Source organism: Pelophylax lessonae, assembly GCF_965119305.1.
Source record: "Pelophylax lessonae genome assembly, chromosome: 1".
NCBI classification, from domain to species: domain Eukaryota; kingdom Metazoa; phylum Chordata; class Amphibia; order Anura; family Ranidae; genus Pelophylax; species Pelophylax lessonae.
This window is the reverse complement of record NC_138768.1, coordinates 650,517,444-650,534,439: the sequence shown is the minus strand read 5'-3', so window position 1 is coordinate 650,534,439 and position 16,996 is coordinate 650,517,444. Positions and strand designations below refer to the sequence as shown.

The following is a 16,996-nucleotide window of genomic DNA, read 5'->3' as shown; positions in this document are numbered from 1 at the left end:
TCATAGGGTGACCCCTCTTGGTTAACCAGTATATTAAAATTAAATAAAGATTCCTCCATTTAAGACTATTATAAAAAACATAAAATGTAATCATGCTCTCATCTATGACGTCCATTTAATCCACCAGGTATCTGAATAAAGATTAATCTAGATACCACCATTCTCATATTTAATATCTCTTATGTAATATATATATATTGGATTTTACTTTTTAACCCAAGACTTCGATTAGTAGCAGTAAGAATTATATAGATACATATACAGTTATATATATTGATGCACAACAGCTTGTATATGTAACTTTTTCTACACATGGTTTGTTTCCAATTAGAGTATTATCCATTTAAGGGATTATTATGTTGACAACAGTACATTTATGATTTGGACTGGATGATAAAATATGGGCGAAATGTCTGACCATTTGACACTACTATATGATAGAATATAATGTACTTCTCAGTAGGAAGTTGTCATAACATCATAGTTCCATAACACCTTTTGTATATGATGGGGCAAAGATATCAGTTTATGATTTTATGAAATTCATTTTGAGATTTGCAGTTCTCATCAGCCTAAGTGACTCTGTTTATTTGACTCCATGTAGATTCCAACAACCCTACCCCCCTGTTGGTTTATAGGTAAATGAATGATAGATTCTAGCCTTTGTCCGTTTCCGTTTGTCTCCTCATGATATAGACAATAGCTTATCCTGCTTGTGGATGGGTGAACACAGGTGTTATCCTGAAATTGAGTTTCGGCCATTGTGTGATAAAATGTCTCATGGCCTGAACATAGTTTTATGATCTTTCTGGTTTTTCGTGTTTCAAGACCAGGGGAAGGATGTCTTATGTAAACCTTTTCCCCCAAAGGCCGATCCACCTGTGATAAGCGATTTATTTATCTGTCTTTCTGAGTATTGTATTTAAAAGTTTGTCAAACACATTTTCCTTTCGGGCAGATGACACAGCTTCTCATCTCAAAGTTCAGGCAAACAAAACCATGTCAAACAATGGACGCAATGTGTGTTTCAAACTTAAAGAGTTTTGACTCAATATGTAGCAAGGTCAATGGAGGCCTCAAAGTTCACAATTCTTGACCTATAATAATAAAAATGTATTTCTATTTCGCACTGAAAGTTTAACAATATATATATATATATATATATATATATATATATATATATATATATATATAATATAAAGAAAATCTTTCATATAGTAGTGGGTAGGTACTTGCAGGGATTTGCTTGTAGGCAGTGGCTCTGTGGTTGAGCCTAGGAGGAAGCATGCGGCTGCAGTATAGAGCAAAGCCGATGCTTCCTGTGTATGGCTCCTCCTGTCACAGGCGGAGTGCATGTAATATCACTCCGCCTGTGAGCCGGACCTATACAGGAAGTAGCAGCTCCGATCTAGTAAAGCGCAGCTGTGCAAGGAAGCCGGACACCGCAGGAGACTCGGCGAGGCGTTAATATGGTATTTTAAAAATGCCCACAATAATAATACCGTACGTATGCAGTATCGCGATTTATCGCATTACCAAAAACCGGCACATCTCTAGTCCGATCGGATGAACTGTCATGATCGGCTCTCGAAAGCTCTGTACTAACATTCCGATTGTCGTACGATGGATTTGAAAGCTGTATTTTTTGTATGATTTTCTGATTGTTTGTACAGGGCTTATTGCCCATGTATACATAACACTTGCCTGAGCCCTCATTGGATCCAGCGCTGTGAATGCTGTATCCCTTGAACAGTATTTGGGATTTAAGATGGACCGGCACTTTAATTTTAATTGGACAGCATAGTGTGTGTGTGTAAATGTATATATAACACGTAAGTTACTGGCAGTATTGCCAATAACCACGTTAATGCTTCTCTCTTTTTATAGTACAGGTTAAAAAACACAACAAAGAGGCTGGACTAGACTAGTGTGCAAAACAGGAGCAGGGGATGGCCTTTCCTTATTGCCCACTCTCAAGGGTTTTGTAAGATGCAGTAGATTCCCTAAAGGGAAGTTAGGCAGTTATGCACATTGTGTCAAAATATTATTTTACTATTACTGAGAAAATGTACAAAAACTTTTATTTCTCTACAGTGGAAGTGTATGTCCCACAATGTGTGTCTACACCAGAATTCATCCATGCTGCCATGAGGCCGGACGTTATTACAGAAACTGTGGTGGAAGTGTCCACTGAAGACTCTGAGCCAATGGATACTTCTCCCATTCCAATATCACTTGATCTCGGAGAGCCAATGAAAAAAAAGAAAGGTAGTGTCTGTTTTCTGTGTCGTCTAAACATGGTTGTCCAAAAGGCTGATATTTTTGTTTCTGTTCTGAAAGGCTAAAAGAATTGTCACATGATCCGATCCATGGGATGGATAGAAAATAGAACCACCATCCGTCTGTTTTTGGCGGACAGGATCAGATGGCGGCAGATTACTGCTCCATAGAGGAGAATGAAGGGTCCGATCAGGTCTGCCTGAAAAACTGACAGGCGGACCGGTTCAGACAGCCCGTGTGAAAGGGGCCTTCGGCTGTGGCACGGTGATGAGGGAAAAAAAAAAAAAAGATATTATATATATATATATATATATATATATATATATATATATATATATATATATATATATATATATATATATATATATATATATATATATAAATTTTTTTATTTTTTTTACTAATTAAAAAAAAAAGAAAAAATTATTATTTTTTTTTTTTTTAAATTTAAAAAATAAATAATAATAACCCCACTCCCTGTCCACTTACCTTTAAGCAAAGGCCGAAAAGCCTGGGCCTCAATTTTTGGACGGCGCGGAAGTCCGTGCACTCGGGGAAGGAGGTGGGGGCGCAAAAGGGACAGGACACCTCCTGCAGGGCACCCCAGGCGCCAGGTCGCTAATTCTAGTCGCAAAGGCGCCAGGTCGCTAATTGTAGTCGCAAATGCGACCTGGCGCCCGGGGATTGTCGAGCCTTGGATAAGCAGCATAGGAGCCTTTAGACCCCTTTCACACTGAAAGCCATGAAAACTCCTGCAAGCGTCATCCTTGGAGCATGTTTGGAGCGCTTTAAAAAAAAAAAAAAAAAAAAGCTTCAGAGGCGCACCTCTCCATTGAAATGAATGGGAAGCACCTGAAAAGCTCTTCAAATGCTCCTCCAAAATTATTATTATTATTTTCTCTTACGTCCTCCGACAGTCGCCGCCTCTTCATATTCGTCACTAATGGGGGTTATTGACCTTTGCTCCGTAGGAGTAGCTAGGCAACAGAATATATTAATATCAAAGCTTTTAGCATATCCCACCCCCAGGGGGTGGTCCCCTCAGTCAATACCTCCCTTCTTCCTGCATACCAACTCAGTTTCATATGCCTAGCTCAGGAGTATGCAGGCTGTTCCTGTGCTGGGGCTCTTAGTCTCAGCCACTTTTCTCTTTTTTGATTTTATTTGAAGTTTTTTCTCTTTCTTTTACTTAGCTGTTTATTTTCAGCGTTAGTTCTTCTGATGAAGATGATCGTGCGGAGCTGGGTCTCAGTCTGGCCACCCTGGATCCCAGGGCTCAGGGCCAGGGGCTTCCCAGCCTGCCATCGAGCGTTCAGCTTAGGTTTTGTCCTGGCACATTGAACGACCCATCCCTGTTCGCTGCAGGGATGCTATCGGTGAGGTGGCTACCTCACTGGACGCCATTGCGGTTTCGCACCGCAACTCCACTGCGTCATGCTTGCGACACTCCCTGTCCTCAGTACTGCTGTTTGGTCGCTGGAGCAGGCTCCCCACGCCATCCGGTCTGGTAAGTGTATCTCTGTGGGGACCTGTCTTTTTTGGGTGTCAGTCTGGGACTGTGTCACTCTGCATGTCTGTGTGGCAGCTGTGCTCCCTGTCAGCTCCTGTGTGCACTTGCTGCCTGTGTGTGGGCTGTGAGGGGGGGCTCTCCCGCTCTGCTGGGTGTCATATGAAGCAGTGAGATTTTAGACATGCTGTGCGGCGATCGCTGCGGCGATCCGCCATTCTTCTGGGGCAAAAATTATGGTGGCAGGTCCTGTGAGGTACTGTACACGTTTTTGGTGCCAAACGCCGCCATTTTGAGCGGCGATCGATCCCACATGTCAGCGCCATGTTCTCTTTGCCCAGGGTTTTGTCCTCAGCCGAGTGGCCATGTTTGTGTAGCCTTGCAGAGGCTTCATAGGGGCGGTCAGTCTTGCATTACTTCCTTTTCCTCTGGGACAGCGATCGGTGCAGCAGCCTGTGTGATCTCTCCAGGTTTTATATCTCCTTTTTTCCTGTATTCCTTGCCCAGTTTTCTTATCCCTGTGGGGGTCAGTGTGTTCAGTGGGTGCGGTGGGCAGCGCTCGCCGCGATCTTAAAGGGGCAGTACCCTTTATTAATTACTTTGCTGGGGCATGGATTCTCAGGATTGCAAGTTTCCTCCCACCCTGGTGGGGGGCCAAGGGGCTGCTGCTTCCCCCGAGGGGGCTGATCTGGCCACTATTGTGGCTAACTTAGCTGCTCAGGTGCAGATGCTGGTGGCTGATCGATCCACAAAACGGCCCAGGGTGTCTATTTCCTCTGATTCAGAGGGCGATGGGGCTGCTATGGCTGGAGTGCCCTTCTCAGGGTCTCACTCATCCCTTGACCTTGTGGGGTCTGATGGGGAGGCTGAGGTGGAAGGGGTTCATAATTCTCCCCCTGGCTCGTCTGAAGAGCTTGCACTCATGGATGAGTTGGTTGCTTCTATCAAGCAAACGCTGCATTTGCAGGATGAACCATGTCCTCCTGCTTTAATGTCCTCTTATGGGACGCAGAGAAAACGCAAAACATCGCAGGTTTTTCCTTGCTCTACGGAATTTCAGCGTGCGGTTGATGAGCAATGGCGCAGTTTAAAAAAGCCTTTTGCTGTGCCGAGTAGGTTCAAGCTGCGTTATCCCTTTACACCGGCTACTGATGAGCGTTGGCGTGTACCGCCTCAGGTGGATCACGTGGTGGCGATTTTGAATAAATAAACTGCGATCCCTGCTGAGGATACCTCGGTGTTACGGGACCCGACGGACAGGAGATTGGAATCTCTGGCCCGTCATGCCTATACGTTTTCTGGCTCTATGCTGAAGCCTATTTTTGCTTCCATTATGGCAGCCCAGGCTATTGCGGATTGGACGCAGGTGCTCAAGCACACTCTGGTGGCTGACTCTGCCCCGCCGACAACTTTGGCTATGGTGGATCAGATTCATCAGGGTGTCATGTATTTGTGTGATGCAGACTTGGATTTAGTCCCTTTGGCGGCGCGCCTTTCTAGTGTGGCGGTCTTGAACCGTCGCCTGATATGGCTGAGATGTTGGTCGACCAATCAACTCGCAAGACTTTAGCTAATTTGCCCTACGCGGGGTCTCGCCTTTTTGGCGAATCTCTGGATACTCTGATAAAGGGTATTTCTGGGGGTAAGAGCACTCTCTTGCCCCAATCTCACAAGAATAAGTTTGTTAGTGGTAAGAAGAATGCCTCGTTTAGACCCTCTCAGGGGTCCTTTCGTGCCTTTCGGTCGCACTATAAGGGCAAGCCCTTCAAAGGCCAAGGTAAGCAGAAGTCCGGCCAGTCCGGATCCGCTGCCCACAACAATGCGGCCTGAAGGGGCGCCCTCACCCGCTTCTGGGGTGGGGGGACGTTTGCTCGGTTTTCTTCGACCCTGGCTGGACCGAGTTCGGGACAGGTGGGTTCAGGAAATCGTTCGATCTGGATACAAGATCGAGTTTCTCTCTCGGCCGGCTGGCAGATTTTTTCCCTCAAACCTTCAGCTGACTCCGGAGCGCTTGCAGGATCTGCACCTGGCGGTGCGGGACCTGCGGGCCCAGGGAGTGGTGGTTCCGGTGCCTCATCGGGACAGATTTCGGGGGTTCTATTCCAATCTGTTCACTGTGCCCAGAAAGGAGGGCAAGGTACGTCCGATTCTGGACTTGAAAGCTCTGAACCGCTTTGTGCGGGTTTGCAAGTTTCGCATGGAATCCCTGTGATCGGTGGTGGCTGCCCTTGTTCCGGGGGAATTCATGGCCTCCATCGACTTGATGGATGCGTACCTTCACATCCCCATTTTCGAGGGTCACCAGAGGTACCTTCGATTTGCCATTGTGGAGGATCATTACCAATTCGTGGCGTTGCCCTTTGGTCTCGCTTCGGCTCCGCGGGTTTTCACCAAGGTGCTTGCGCCGGTTCTGGCCTTGTTGAGGGCCCAGGGCATTTCTGTCCTGGGGTATCTGGGCGATATCCTGATTCGGTCCGCGACCAGTCAGGGCCTGGTGAACGACCTGTCCATCACGATTCAGACTCTGCAGGAATTCGGCTGGACGATAAATTTTCCAAAGTCAACGTTGTGCCCTTCAGGTCGTCTTCCCTACTTGGGGATGATTCTGGACTCGGTTCAAGCGAAGGTCTTCCTACCGGAAGACAAGCTTCGGACACTTCAGTGCGAAGTCAGGTCCCTCAGGGACAATCAGTGCTCGTCCCTCCGGACGTGTATGAGTTGTCTGGGATTGATGGTTTCGGCCTTCGAGGCGATTCCCTTCGCCCAGTTTCACACACGGGAGCTTCAGGCGGAGGTCCTGGCCAAGTGGGACGGGCGTCCGCAATCTCTGGATCTGCGGCTGTCGTTGAGCCATCTCGCCCGAAGGGGTCTTTTGTGGTGGCTCCAGTCCCCGGCGGTGTCGGGGGGCAAGTCTTTTCTTCCTTTGTCATGGACGGTGATCACCACGGACGCCAGCCTGTCGGGCTGGGGTGGTGTTCTGGGCGTTCTATCCGCCAAGGGAACTTGGTCGGAGGAGTAATCCTCCCTTCCGATCAACATTCTGGAATTGCGAGCGATAAATCTCTGTCTTCTGCGTTGGACGGACAGGCTTCAGGGCCGTCCGGTTCGGGTACAGATGGACAATGCCACAGCGGTGGCCTACATCAACCACCAAGGGGGCACCGGCGATATCTGCAGTTCACATTCCGGGGGTGGAGAACTGGCAGGCGGATTATCTGAGCCGCCAGACCCTGGACCTGGGAGAATGGTCCCTTCACCCGGCTGTCTTCCAGATGTTGTGCGTGAAGTGGGGGTCCCCAGATGTGGACCTGTTCGCGTCTCGTCTAAACAAGGTGGAAAGGTTCGTGGCAAGGACACGCGATCCTCGGGCAGACGCCTCGGACGCGTTAGTGACGCCCTGGCATCAGTATCGCCTGTTGTATGCCTTTCCACCGATTCAGCTGTTGTCCAGGTTCCTTCGCAGGTTGGCCTCGGAACCGAAAACGGTGATTCTGGTGGCACCAGACTGGCCTCGCCGGTCTTGGTACGCAGACCTCGTGAATCTGGCGGTCAACGCTCCGTGGCGTCTGCCACTTCGAGAAGATCTCCTGTCTCAAGGACCGATCTTCCATCCTGCTTTACAGTCGCTGGCTTTAACGGCCTGGCTGTTGAAAGCCAGGTCCTGAAGGATAGGGGTCTTTCCCCTGAGGTCATTCCCACTTTGATCAAAGCTAGAAAAGCCTCTTTGGGGAAGATTTACTACCGTACTTGGAAGGCTTACTTTGCCTGGTGTGAGTCCAGGGGGTATTCCCCTCGCTCGTACTCGGTGTCGAGAGTGTTGGCTTTCCTTCAAACGGGCGTGGACCAGCGTTTGGCGTTGGCCACGATTAAGGGTCAGATTTCTGCCCTGGCCGTTCTCTTTCAACGCCCTGTGGCGTCTAACTCTTTGGTTAGCACCTTTTGTTCAAGGGGTGCGACATTTGGTCCCTCCTGGGAGGGAGCCTTTACCTCCCATGGGATTTGAACCTTGTTCTGTCCGTGTTGCAACATGCTCCTTTTGAAAATATCAGGGAGATCTCGTTGTCTTTGTTGTCCAAGAAGGTTGCCTTCTTAGTGGCGATCACTTCGGCTCGCAGGGTGTCGGAGCTGGCGGCCTTGTCCTGTAAATCTCCGTATTTGGTGGTTCACTTGGATAAGGTGGTCTTGCGACCTAACCCGTCTTTTCTTCCGAAGAGGATCTCGGATTTTCACCTCAATAAGGATATTGTTCTGCCTTCGCTTTGCGTGAAGCCTAAGCATCTGAAGGAGGTGGCTTTGCATTCCTTGGATGTTGTTAGGGCGATCAGGGTTTACCTGTCATCGACTAAATCCTTTCGCAAGTCGGATTCTCTCTTTGTCCTTCCTGAGGGTCCTCGGAAGGGCATGGCGGCGTCGGCTGCTACCATCGCCAAATGGATCAGACAGACCATTGTGCAAGCCTATGCTTTGAAGGGGAAGGTTCCTCCTTTTCCTGTGAAGGCGCACTCTACCAGGTCTCTAAGTACGTCTTGGGCCTATCGTCGTCAGGCTTCTGTGGCCCAGGTGTGTAAGGTGGCGATTTGGTCGTCCGTTCACACCTTTTTAAAATTTTACAAAGTGGATGTTCAGGCATCGGCAGATGCTTCCTTTGGCCACAAAGTTCTTAGTGCGGCAGTGCCTTAGGGTCCCTTGTTTGGGCCTTTGGCTGTTGGGGTGTTTTTACCCCTAGGTTACTTGTTTTTCCTGGGTTGTTGCTCCTGTTGAGCACGTTTTCCTGTTGCCCAGTTGGTACTCTTACTTTGGTAAGGTTCCTTTCTCTGATGTGGGTACTGCGTTGCTTTAGGCGCGGCTGCTTTTTTTCCCACCCCTCATGTCTACACTACTTTGGGACGTCCCCATTAGTGACGAATATGAAGAGGCGGCGACTGTCGGAGGACGTAAGAGAAAACGGAATTTTTGTAAAATCTTACCTGTAAAATTCCTTTCTCTGAGTCCTCCGACAGTCGCTGCCTCTTCATATTCGTCACTAATGGGGGTTATTTTACAAAAATTCCGTTTTTTGTCACGTGACCTTCAAAAAAGCGCACCGCTAATGCCTCAAAAGCGCTTGAAACGCGCTCTGCATTTTATGGGCAGTTTTCAAGAGCCTCAGTGTGAAAGCAGTCTTATACCTTTTGGAGGCTAATTCACCTTTTTTGTAATAAAAAAAAAAATGCACATAATTTTAAAGGATAAAAAAAAATGTGCTTTTAATTATTTTCTTACCATAGAGCCTACAAAATATTGCAGGCTCCTGCAGACACGGATAGCGGTCTGCCCGTACGCCCATAAGGACAGGCAGTTATTCAGCTGCAGGAAGTCTCAGTGCACTACCAGGCCAGAACAATTGTGCAGGTTTATGTAGTCAGTGTCTTTAATGAGTCAGTTATGTTAAAGCTGGTAGGTGGGCATGACAGGCAGCTAGAAACTGCAGAATTAGCAGTTTGCAGCCGGTTTGTTTATCTTAGAAAACATTTCCTTTTAAACTTAAACATAAAATTGGATATGCATCAAAATCCCCTAATCTGATCTGTGTGAGGGAAAAAAAAAAGGAAAACGTTTTTAGAGATTTTTTTTTTTTTTTTTTTGTAGTTTGGGGCTTTTTCACATGTGATGTTTTGTATCCCATTTTGCAGCTGGTCGTAAACCAAAGGTACAGCAACCCACATTTGCCAATGGATCCCCAGAATTGGGTATAAAGAAGAAACCAAGAGAAGGCAAAGGTAACACACACGCACACACTATCTCAATCTCTCCTTTCTCCATATCGGGTATTTGAGACCAGACCTTTTATTAATTATTCCATAAGCATTAATATAATATGTGCCAGTATTATTTTTTTTCCAGTACTTTAGAATCCTTTAGCAATCAGAATATTCTCTACACAGTGACTATTCTGTGGGCAGACTGGTTGTACTAGAGTCGATCTAACGATATTGACTTTATTACAACTAACCTGCCTTGTTTTTGTATTCGGGGAATAGACTCCCTCCAGAGGTGTTTCTGGCCAGCTCAGTAGATAGCGTTAAAGGCCTGGATTCTTTCCTAAATGTACATAATATAATTGGGTACCAACATTTATAAATCTATAAATGAAAGTGCATGCACAAATGTGAACTTATGAGTTTACAAGCTGCAAAATAATGTAAACAATTCAGATATGTATAAATAAGTGAAATAAACGAATAAAAAAAGTGCTGTGCCAATGTGTAATGTGGATACCAAATCCACTTTGTGTATACACACTAAATCAATAGTATCCTTATTTCACTTAAAAATTACTTTCAAATTCAACATAAAGTGCTGTGCAAATGTACTCTAGATCCACCTTGCACATACAAAGTTAATCCAAAAGTATGCTTTTTTCACATGAAGATGACTGCCAATCAATACAATGTGTGATCCTATTGATAGTATCCAAATGCAATTAGTAATCACCCAATAAGCTCCTTGAGGGTAGGGACTGATGTGAATGTGCAATGTATATGTAAAGTGCCACATAATTGACAGCGCTATATAAGAACCTGAAAATAATAATAATAAAAATAATGAAATAAGTCCTTCAATAAGAAACAAAATGCTGAATCGACAGTATCTTTGATTGAATAGTTGATAACCATGATCATATGTTTGAGAAACAGATCCCAATCACAAGTGCTGAAATTTCCAAAAGTATAATTCAATGTCCCCCCCCCCCCCCCTTCTTAAGGTGGGTATCTCACCTTAAGGTGTGTGACCTTGCGGCTAAGCTCGGTCAAATAGAGCCTCAGATAATCCTTAAGGGTACTGGATGGCTTCTCTCCTTCACCATAAAAGCTCCCAGCAGGTCCGTATCACACTTGAGTGACTCGCATGTATGGGAAATAGGTTCCATAGTGCAGGTATTGTTTTATAAAACCACTATTTATTAAAAACCTATATATTGCACTTTCATTCACAGGGGGCCTGCAGTGCACCACACTTTACAAGCGATGTGTCCTATACTGGAACATGCAAAAGAATGTACTGCTTTTAGCACAGAAATCTGGACATAATCAGACCGCCAGGGAGGTTAAACATCCTTGTCCTTGAGCGAGCATATTGAAATGCATCATACACAACTAAGACTTTTAATTGCATATGATGGCAATAATATTTTGGCCCTGCTCACCTCATATGTGCTATCACAATATGTCACTGGATTAGTAAGATTACTCCTATCTTATAAGATATTTAGACTTGTGTTTGCTGCTACTGATTATTTCACTTAATTGTATAATGACTATGGACTTCCTAGACATTATACAAATAGGTGAGATAATCCTATGATTGCAATCAGTGGCAGCAAACACCAAGTCCAAATGTCCTAAAAGAAAGGAGTAATCTTACTAATCCAGTGACCTGAGGCTGCACTGATGAGGCTGCGGCTGCACTGAGGTACTGATAGACTGTGGTTGTGGTCTGTGGTTTACAGATGACAGGGCAGCTCATAAACGAGAAAGGGTGGGGCCTTTACAGGAAGGGGTGAGTCATATTTAAATTAGGGGGTGCCCAAGTTTAGGCAGGCCTAGGGCAGCACAAAACCTAAATACCCCACTGGTCCTAGGGGGTATACTACTTCTCTCTGCTATAGCCACTCAGGCCCTTACTCCTGACTCGGCAGACAAAAAACGATTTCCTTGCTGGGATCTTTGGTCCTGGCAAAATTTTTTAGATAGAACATTGTTTTCTCCTGGATTTTTTCCTGTGAGATCTAGTCAGCTGCCAGACTGGGCGACGGGCTGGATAATCTAGAACCAATAGTCACCCCAATCTGTTCAGCGAGTGAACGCAGACCTCAGCTCAGCGCTAGGTCGACCGCAACATAGCCCCACTGGACGGGGGCTGGTGTGCCGCCAGCGACTGATCGATTGTGTGGAAGGGGGGGTTTGCCTGGTGGGGGCTCCTGCTAGGGCCCCCCATCATGCTTGGATCTGACCTTGAGGCCTAGTCTCCCTCCCAGGTCCCTGTAAGTCTCATGGTGCCGCCTTTTTGTTGTAGCCTGTGTGCTTCTATACATGGCGGCCATGTTTCTGTAGTCCAGAAAATAGCGGTGGACATGACAGTGGAGCCCTGTTGGCGGCAATTTTGGCGGTGGGAGCCCCTCCTTATCCCCTGGTGTTGACTCCTTGATCATTTTACTTCCTGATCGCCACACCTGTAGTGCAGATTCTCCTGGCTGTAGGTGCCTGTTTCTGTGGAGGGCGAGTCTGCTGGGGTCCTCTCCCTCTCTGCTGAGGATCGACCGGGTGGTGCTGCCAGTGTGGTGGGGCTTGCCCCTTAGCAGTGTTTTACACTTTTTGTGTAAAACACTTGGTGACTCATGGAGTCTTTGGAGCACATTTACCCACCTGATCCCCTCTCTGAGACTGCAAGCCCTCCGGGTCCCAACCATCTATCCATGCACTGACTGCGGTCCTGGAGTCCCTTGTGTCCCGGTTGGTTGTGGCTTGTGGGTGACGAGGCTAGGAAAAAGTCCCCCTGCCTCCTCGGTCTCATCGGATCCTTAATCTGATTCAGCCGCTGTGGACGTGGGTCAACCTGTTAGGTCTGCAACCATGTGCCTGGAATCCTCCGATAGGATAACTCCACATCTGCAACAGTGCATGAATAGGCGCTGGTGGATGCATTGATTGATTGCATCTGTGTATGAGAACCTGAAGACTGAGGACGCAGCTGAAGCTGTGACCGAGGCGCAGGTGCCCTTTTGCACTCAGAAGCTATCCAAAGCAGCAAAGGGGTTTCCTTTCCCTGTCTGTTTTGACAGATCTTCCTCCTTCCCTGCTTTATAGACACTGGCTTTGACGGCTTGGCTGTTGGTGCTGAAGGATAGATTCCTACACTTTTGAAAGCTAGGAAATCTACCATTGTACATGTTGGCTTTGGCAGTCTTCCTCCAACAACCTTTGGCCACGCACTCCCTGATGCGTACCTTTTTTAGGGTGTCCGACATTTGGTTCCTCCAGAGCAGGCTCCGTTGCTGCCTTGGGATCTTAATTTGGTGCTTTCAGCTCTACAGAAGCCTCCCTTTGAAAATATTCAGGAGATTCCCCTGCTTACACTGTCCCAGAAGGTTGCCTTTTTAGTGGCTATCACCTCTGCGTGCAGGCTGTCGGAGCTGGCGGCGTGATCCTGTCGTTCACCCTACCTGGTGATTCACAGGGATACAGTGGTTCTTCACCCCTGTCTGTCGTTCCTTCCAAAGGTTGTCTCTGATTTTCATTTCACTGAAGACATTGTGTTGCCTTTCCTGTGTCCCAGACCTAAACATCCTAAGGAAATTGCCTTGCATGCCTTGGAATGTGGTCCGGGCAATTAGGTTGTACCTGGCAGCTAAGGAGTCTTTCAGGAAGTTGCACTTTCTTTTGTGTTCACGGATGGACCTCGAAAAGGGTTGTTCGCTTCCTCTTCAACCATTTCAGATGGATTAGAGAGACAGAGTGATTCAGGCTCCACCTTTCGCTGTCAAGGTGCACTCTACTAGGATGCTTAGTGCCTCCTGGGCTTTCCGTCATCAGATGTCAGTGACGCAGGTTTGCAAGGCGGCCACCTGGTCATCGATGTACACTTTTACAAAGTTTTATAAAGTGCATGTGTTGACATCTGCGGATGCTTTCTTTGGCCGCAAGGTTTTGCAGACTGCTGAGGACCTGAACCTCTTTGAGAATGTGTTTGTCAGGTAGGCTTCAGTTGTTTGGTTGAGCTCCTGTCACCTGGTTGGCTAATGATTTTTTTGTTGTTGTTCCAACTCCTCATGTTAACACTGCTTTGGGACGTCCCAATTGTTATGAAGATCAGGGGAGCTGTGTCTGTCAATGAACGAAAGTGAAAATGGGATTTTTGACTTACCGTAAAATCCATTTCTCTGATGTTCATTGACGGACACAGAACCACCCCTCTGTGGAGTTATAATTCTCCTGACACTGCTTGTAACAAATTGAGTAGCTATAACAGAGAGAGGGAGTATACCCCCTGGGACTGCCCATGGGTGTAGCCAGAATGCTTTCCTGCCTGGTGTCCTACTCCTGTTGGGGGCAGTATAACCCAATGGTTATGAATATCAGGAGCTGTGTCTGTCAATGAACATCAGACAAATGTATTTTATGTTAAGTCAAAAATCTTGGGGGGATTAGTATTAACCTTTGTTTTTGTTTGTGTTCCTGGGGATATCTTGGAGCAGGCCACTCACAGCAGTGTAAACCTGCCAAAATTTCGAACTCATCCTGGTTTCTTAACCAGTTCCCGCCCGCGCTATAGCCGAAAGACGGCTACAGCGCGGGCTCTAATTTCCGGGAGGCCGTCTTTAAACGGCCTCCCAGTAACAGGCTCCCGGTGCGCGGCGCATCTGGGAAAATCTCTGTCGGCCGTGTCCCTTGGACACAGCCAATCACAGATCGTGGTGAATGGCCAATCACAGCGGCCATTTAACACGCGATCGGAACATCTAATGAGAGCTGATCTCAAATGTAAACATATGAGATCACCTCTCATTGCCAGCCTTTCCCAGAGACCGTGTGAGGAAGAGGAGAGCCGAGCAGCGGCTGCTCCTCATAGGGGACACAGAGAAATGTAATCAGGGCACTGATCACCAGTGCCCTGATTACACAATAGAGAAATGAAATGCCATAACTGCCCACCATCAGTGCCCACAGATGGTGCTGCCCATCAGTGCCACCCGTCAGTGTCCATCAGTGCTGCCTCTCAGTGCCCATCAGAGCCGCCCGTCAGTGCCGCCTCGCAGTGCGGCATATTAGTACCTCCTCATCAGTGCCACCTCATCAGTGCCCATAAGTGCCACCTCATCCATAAGTGCCACCTCATCAGTGCCGCCTCATCAGCGCACATCAGTGAAGGAGAACAATTTATTTATTTTCAAAATTTACTCACAGAAAATGACTTTTTTTTTTTTTTTCAAAATTTTTTTCTTTTTTTTTTTGTAAGAAATAAAAAACCCAGAGGTGATTAAATACTACCAAAAGAAAGCTCTATTTGTGTGAAAAAAAAAATGATAAAAATGTCATATGGGTGCAGTGTAGCATGACCGCGCAATTGTCATTCAAAGTGTGAGAGTGCTAAAAGCTGAAAATTGGCCTGGGCGGGAAGAGGGTGAAAGTGCACTGTAGGCAAGTGGTTAAGTGGTTTTAGTCTGTGTCCGCTGTATGCAAAATGAAGATTTCAAATTTGAAAGAAAGAGAAAAAAAAATTGGACAAAAAAAAAAGAATAAATTGTTGTGTTTTTTTTTTTTTTTTCTTTGGCTTGGACGCTTCTATGGGTTTATTTTTCTGTGATTTATGACTGAAAATAATATTTTAATGTGTTCTTTTTAGGAAATACAACTTACCTCTGGGAGTTCCTGTTAGACCTTCTTCAGGATAAGAACACTTGCCCTAGATATATCAAGTGGACACAGAGGGAGAAGGGAATTTTCAAGCTGGTAGACTCGAAAGCAGTTTCAAAGCTTTGGGGGAAACACAAGAACAAACCTGACATGAATTATGAGACTATGGGACGAGCCTTGAGGTAACAGTGCAAGCAGGCTGTGGCTTAACATCTTTTTTGTGTATTCAAGTCGCGTGTTAAAAGAATGTTCTTGTAAGCTATAATGTACTAAAAAGCAGTTACAAACCAGGATCATGAATCCAGGTGATTGTCTATTCAGAGCTCCTTTTTTGAAAGTGAAGTTTGAGATTTTTTTTCCTTCCTACCCACCTTGGGTGGATTCAGCATCCTTCCGCCTGCCGACTCTAAGGCTGAGAACTGAGCAATCAAACACTGCTGATTTCTCACTGCTTTCTGCTCAGTCACTGCTCTCTGCTCCGCCCCGCCCCTCCGGTGCTCACAGGAACGCCAGGTTAGATGGGTGGCGGGAGCGACTAGTTCAGTCTCCCAGTGACGCGTCTGAGAGGCTGGACTAGGTGCCGGTCCAGGCTCCTGGGTGGATCCCGATCATGTGGGCCGCAATCTTTCCCCAGCCTGGATCGGCTCTGTGACATCAGTGGGCTTTAGCCCACTTTCAGATAAAAACGGGTCACAAGAGTGCAGATCTAACTGCACTTCTATGAGCCACAAAAGTACAGCTTGGGCTGTACTTCTTTAATTTTTTATTGCTCAGGCAAAAAAAGATTGTCAAGATTTTATGAAATATTGCTCTTAACTGTGCTGTAAGAAGCCTTTGGTCACTGTCATCACAGCAACTAACCTCTTTATTTTTTAATCCAGCCTTTCTCCACCTTTTCAACACAGAGGAACCCTTGAAATAACGTTCTGGTGTTGGGAACCTATGCTAAAAGTTAAACATCTACAACTCATGATTCATTAGTATGACAGTAGGAAGAATGCTGCTTACAGATGGCTCAAAAGATTAATGGTGTCAGTGGGAACTTACAGTGGGTATAGAAAAGACATGAAGACGCGCCGTTTTTTTTTTTTTTATCCAGCTGTATTGACTAGTGCAATTTTATCTCCCCTGACCATAACACATTTTTCCATGTGAATCTTCAAGGTGCATTTTAAGGTTGTCAGATGAGACTAAAATTACATTTTTTTTTCGTTCATTGACGGACACAGCTCCTGGAATTCATAACCATTGGGTTGTACTGCCCCCTACAGGAGTAGGACACTAGGCAGAAAAAAATTCTGGCTACACCCATGGGCAGTCCCAGGGGGTATACTCTCTCTGCTTTAGCCACTCAGCTTTTTTTCTGTCTAGTCAGGAGTAAGGACCTAGGTCTGGCAAATTTATTTATTTTTCCTGTGAGATCTACAATCAACTGACGGACTGGATAATCTATATCCAGTGGTCACCCCAGTCCGGCCATGGAGCGCTCCCAGACCTCTGTCTGTAGTAGTGCCCGCCCGGTTCCTGGTATGGTGAGTAGTTGTCAAAACCCCCCCCCCCCCCTCCTTGGGACGGTCGGAACCCCTGGCCCCCCCCCCCCTTTGCCGAGTCCCTCACCTGCCCCGCCCCCTCCCCTCCACATATGTTGGGGCTGTTTGGGTGGTCTGGCCACTGTTCCTGGGGTGGGGGCAGGACACTTACTAGTGATCAGGGCCGGGAGGGGGGGGGGGGTTGCACTGACGACGACTGGTCGATCATTTGTGCGGGGGGGGCGTTGTACCTGGTGGGGGCTCCTACTAAGGCCCCCCCCCCCCCC

General features: G+C 46.7%; 1 protein-coding gene across 2 annotated transcripts in view; it reads left to right on the top strand.

Moving 5' to 3' along the window:
- Positions 1-16,996, top strand: part of ELF2 (E74 like ETS transcription factor 2) — a 189,479-nt gene that overhangs the window by 163,734 nt on the left and 8,749 nt on the right. For both annotated transcript variants that reach the window (XM_082263655.1, XM_082263656.1), the window contains 3 exons: positions 2,095-2,268; positions 9,460-9,546; positions 15,170-15,362. In XM_082263655.1, the coding sequence (XP_082119781.1) occupies positions 2,095-2,268; positions 9,460-9,546; positions 15,170-15,362 (454 nt within the window). The remainder of the gene's footprint in view (positions 1-2,094; positions 2,269-9,459; positions 9,547-15,169; positions 15,363-16,996) is intronic.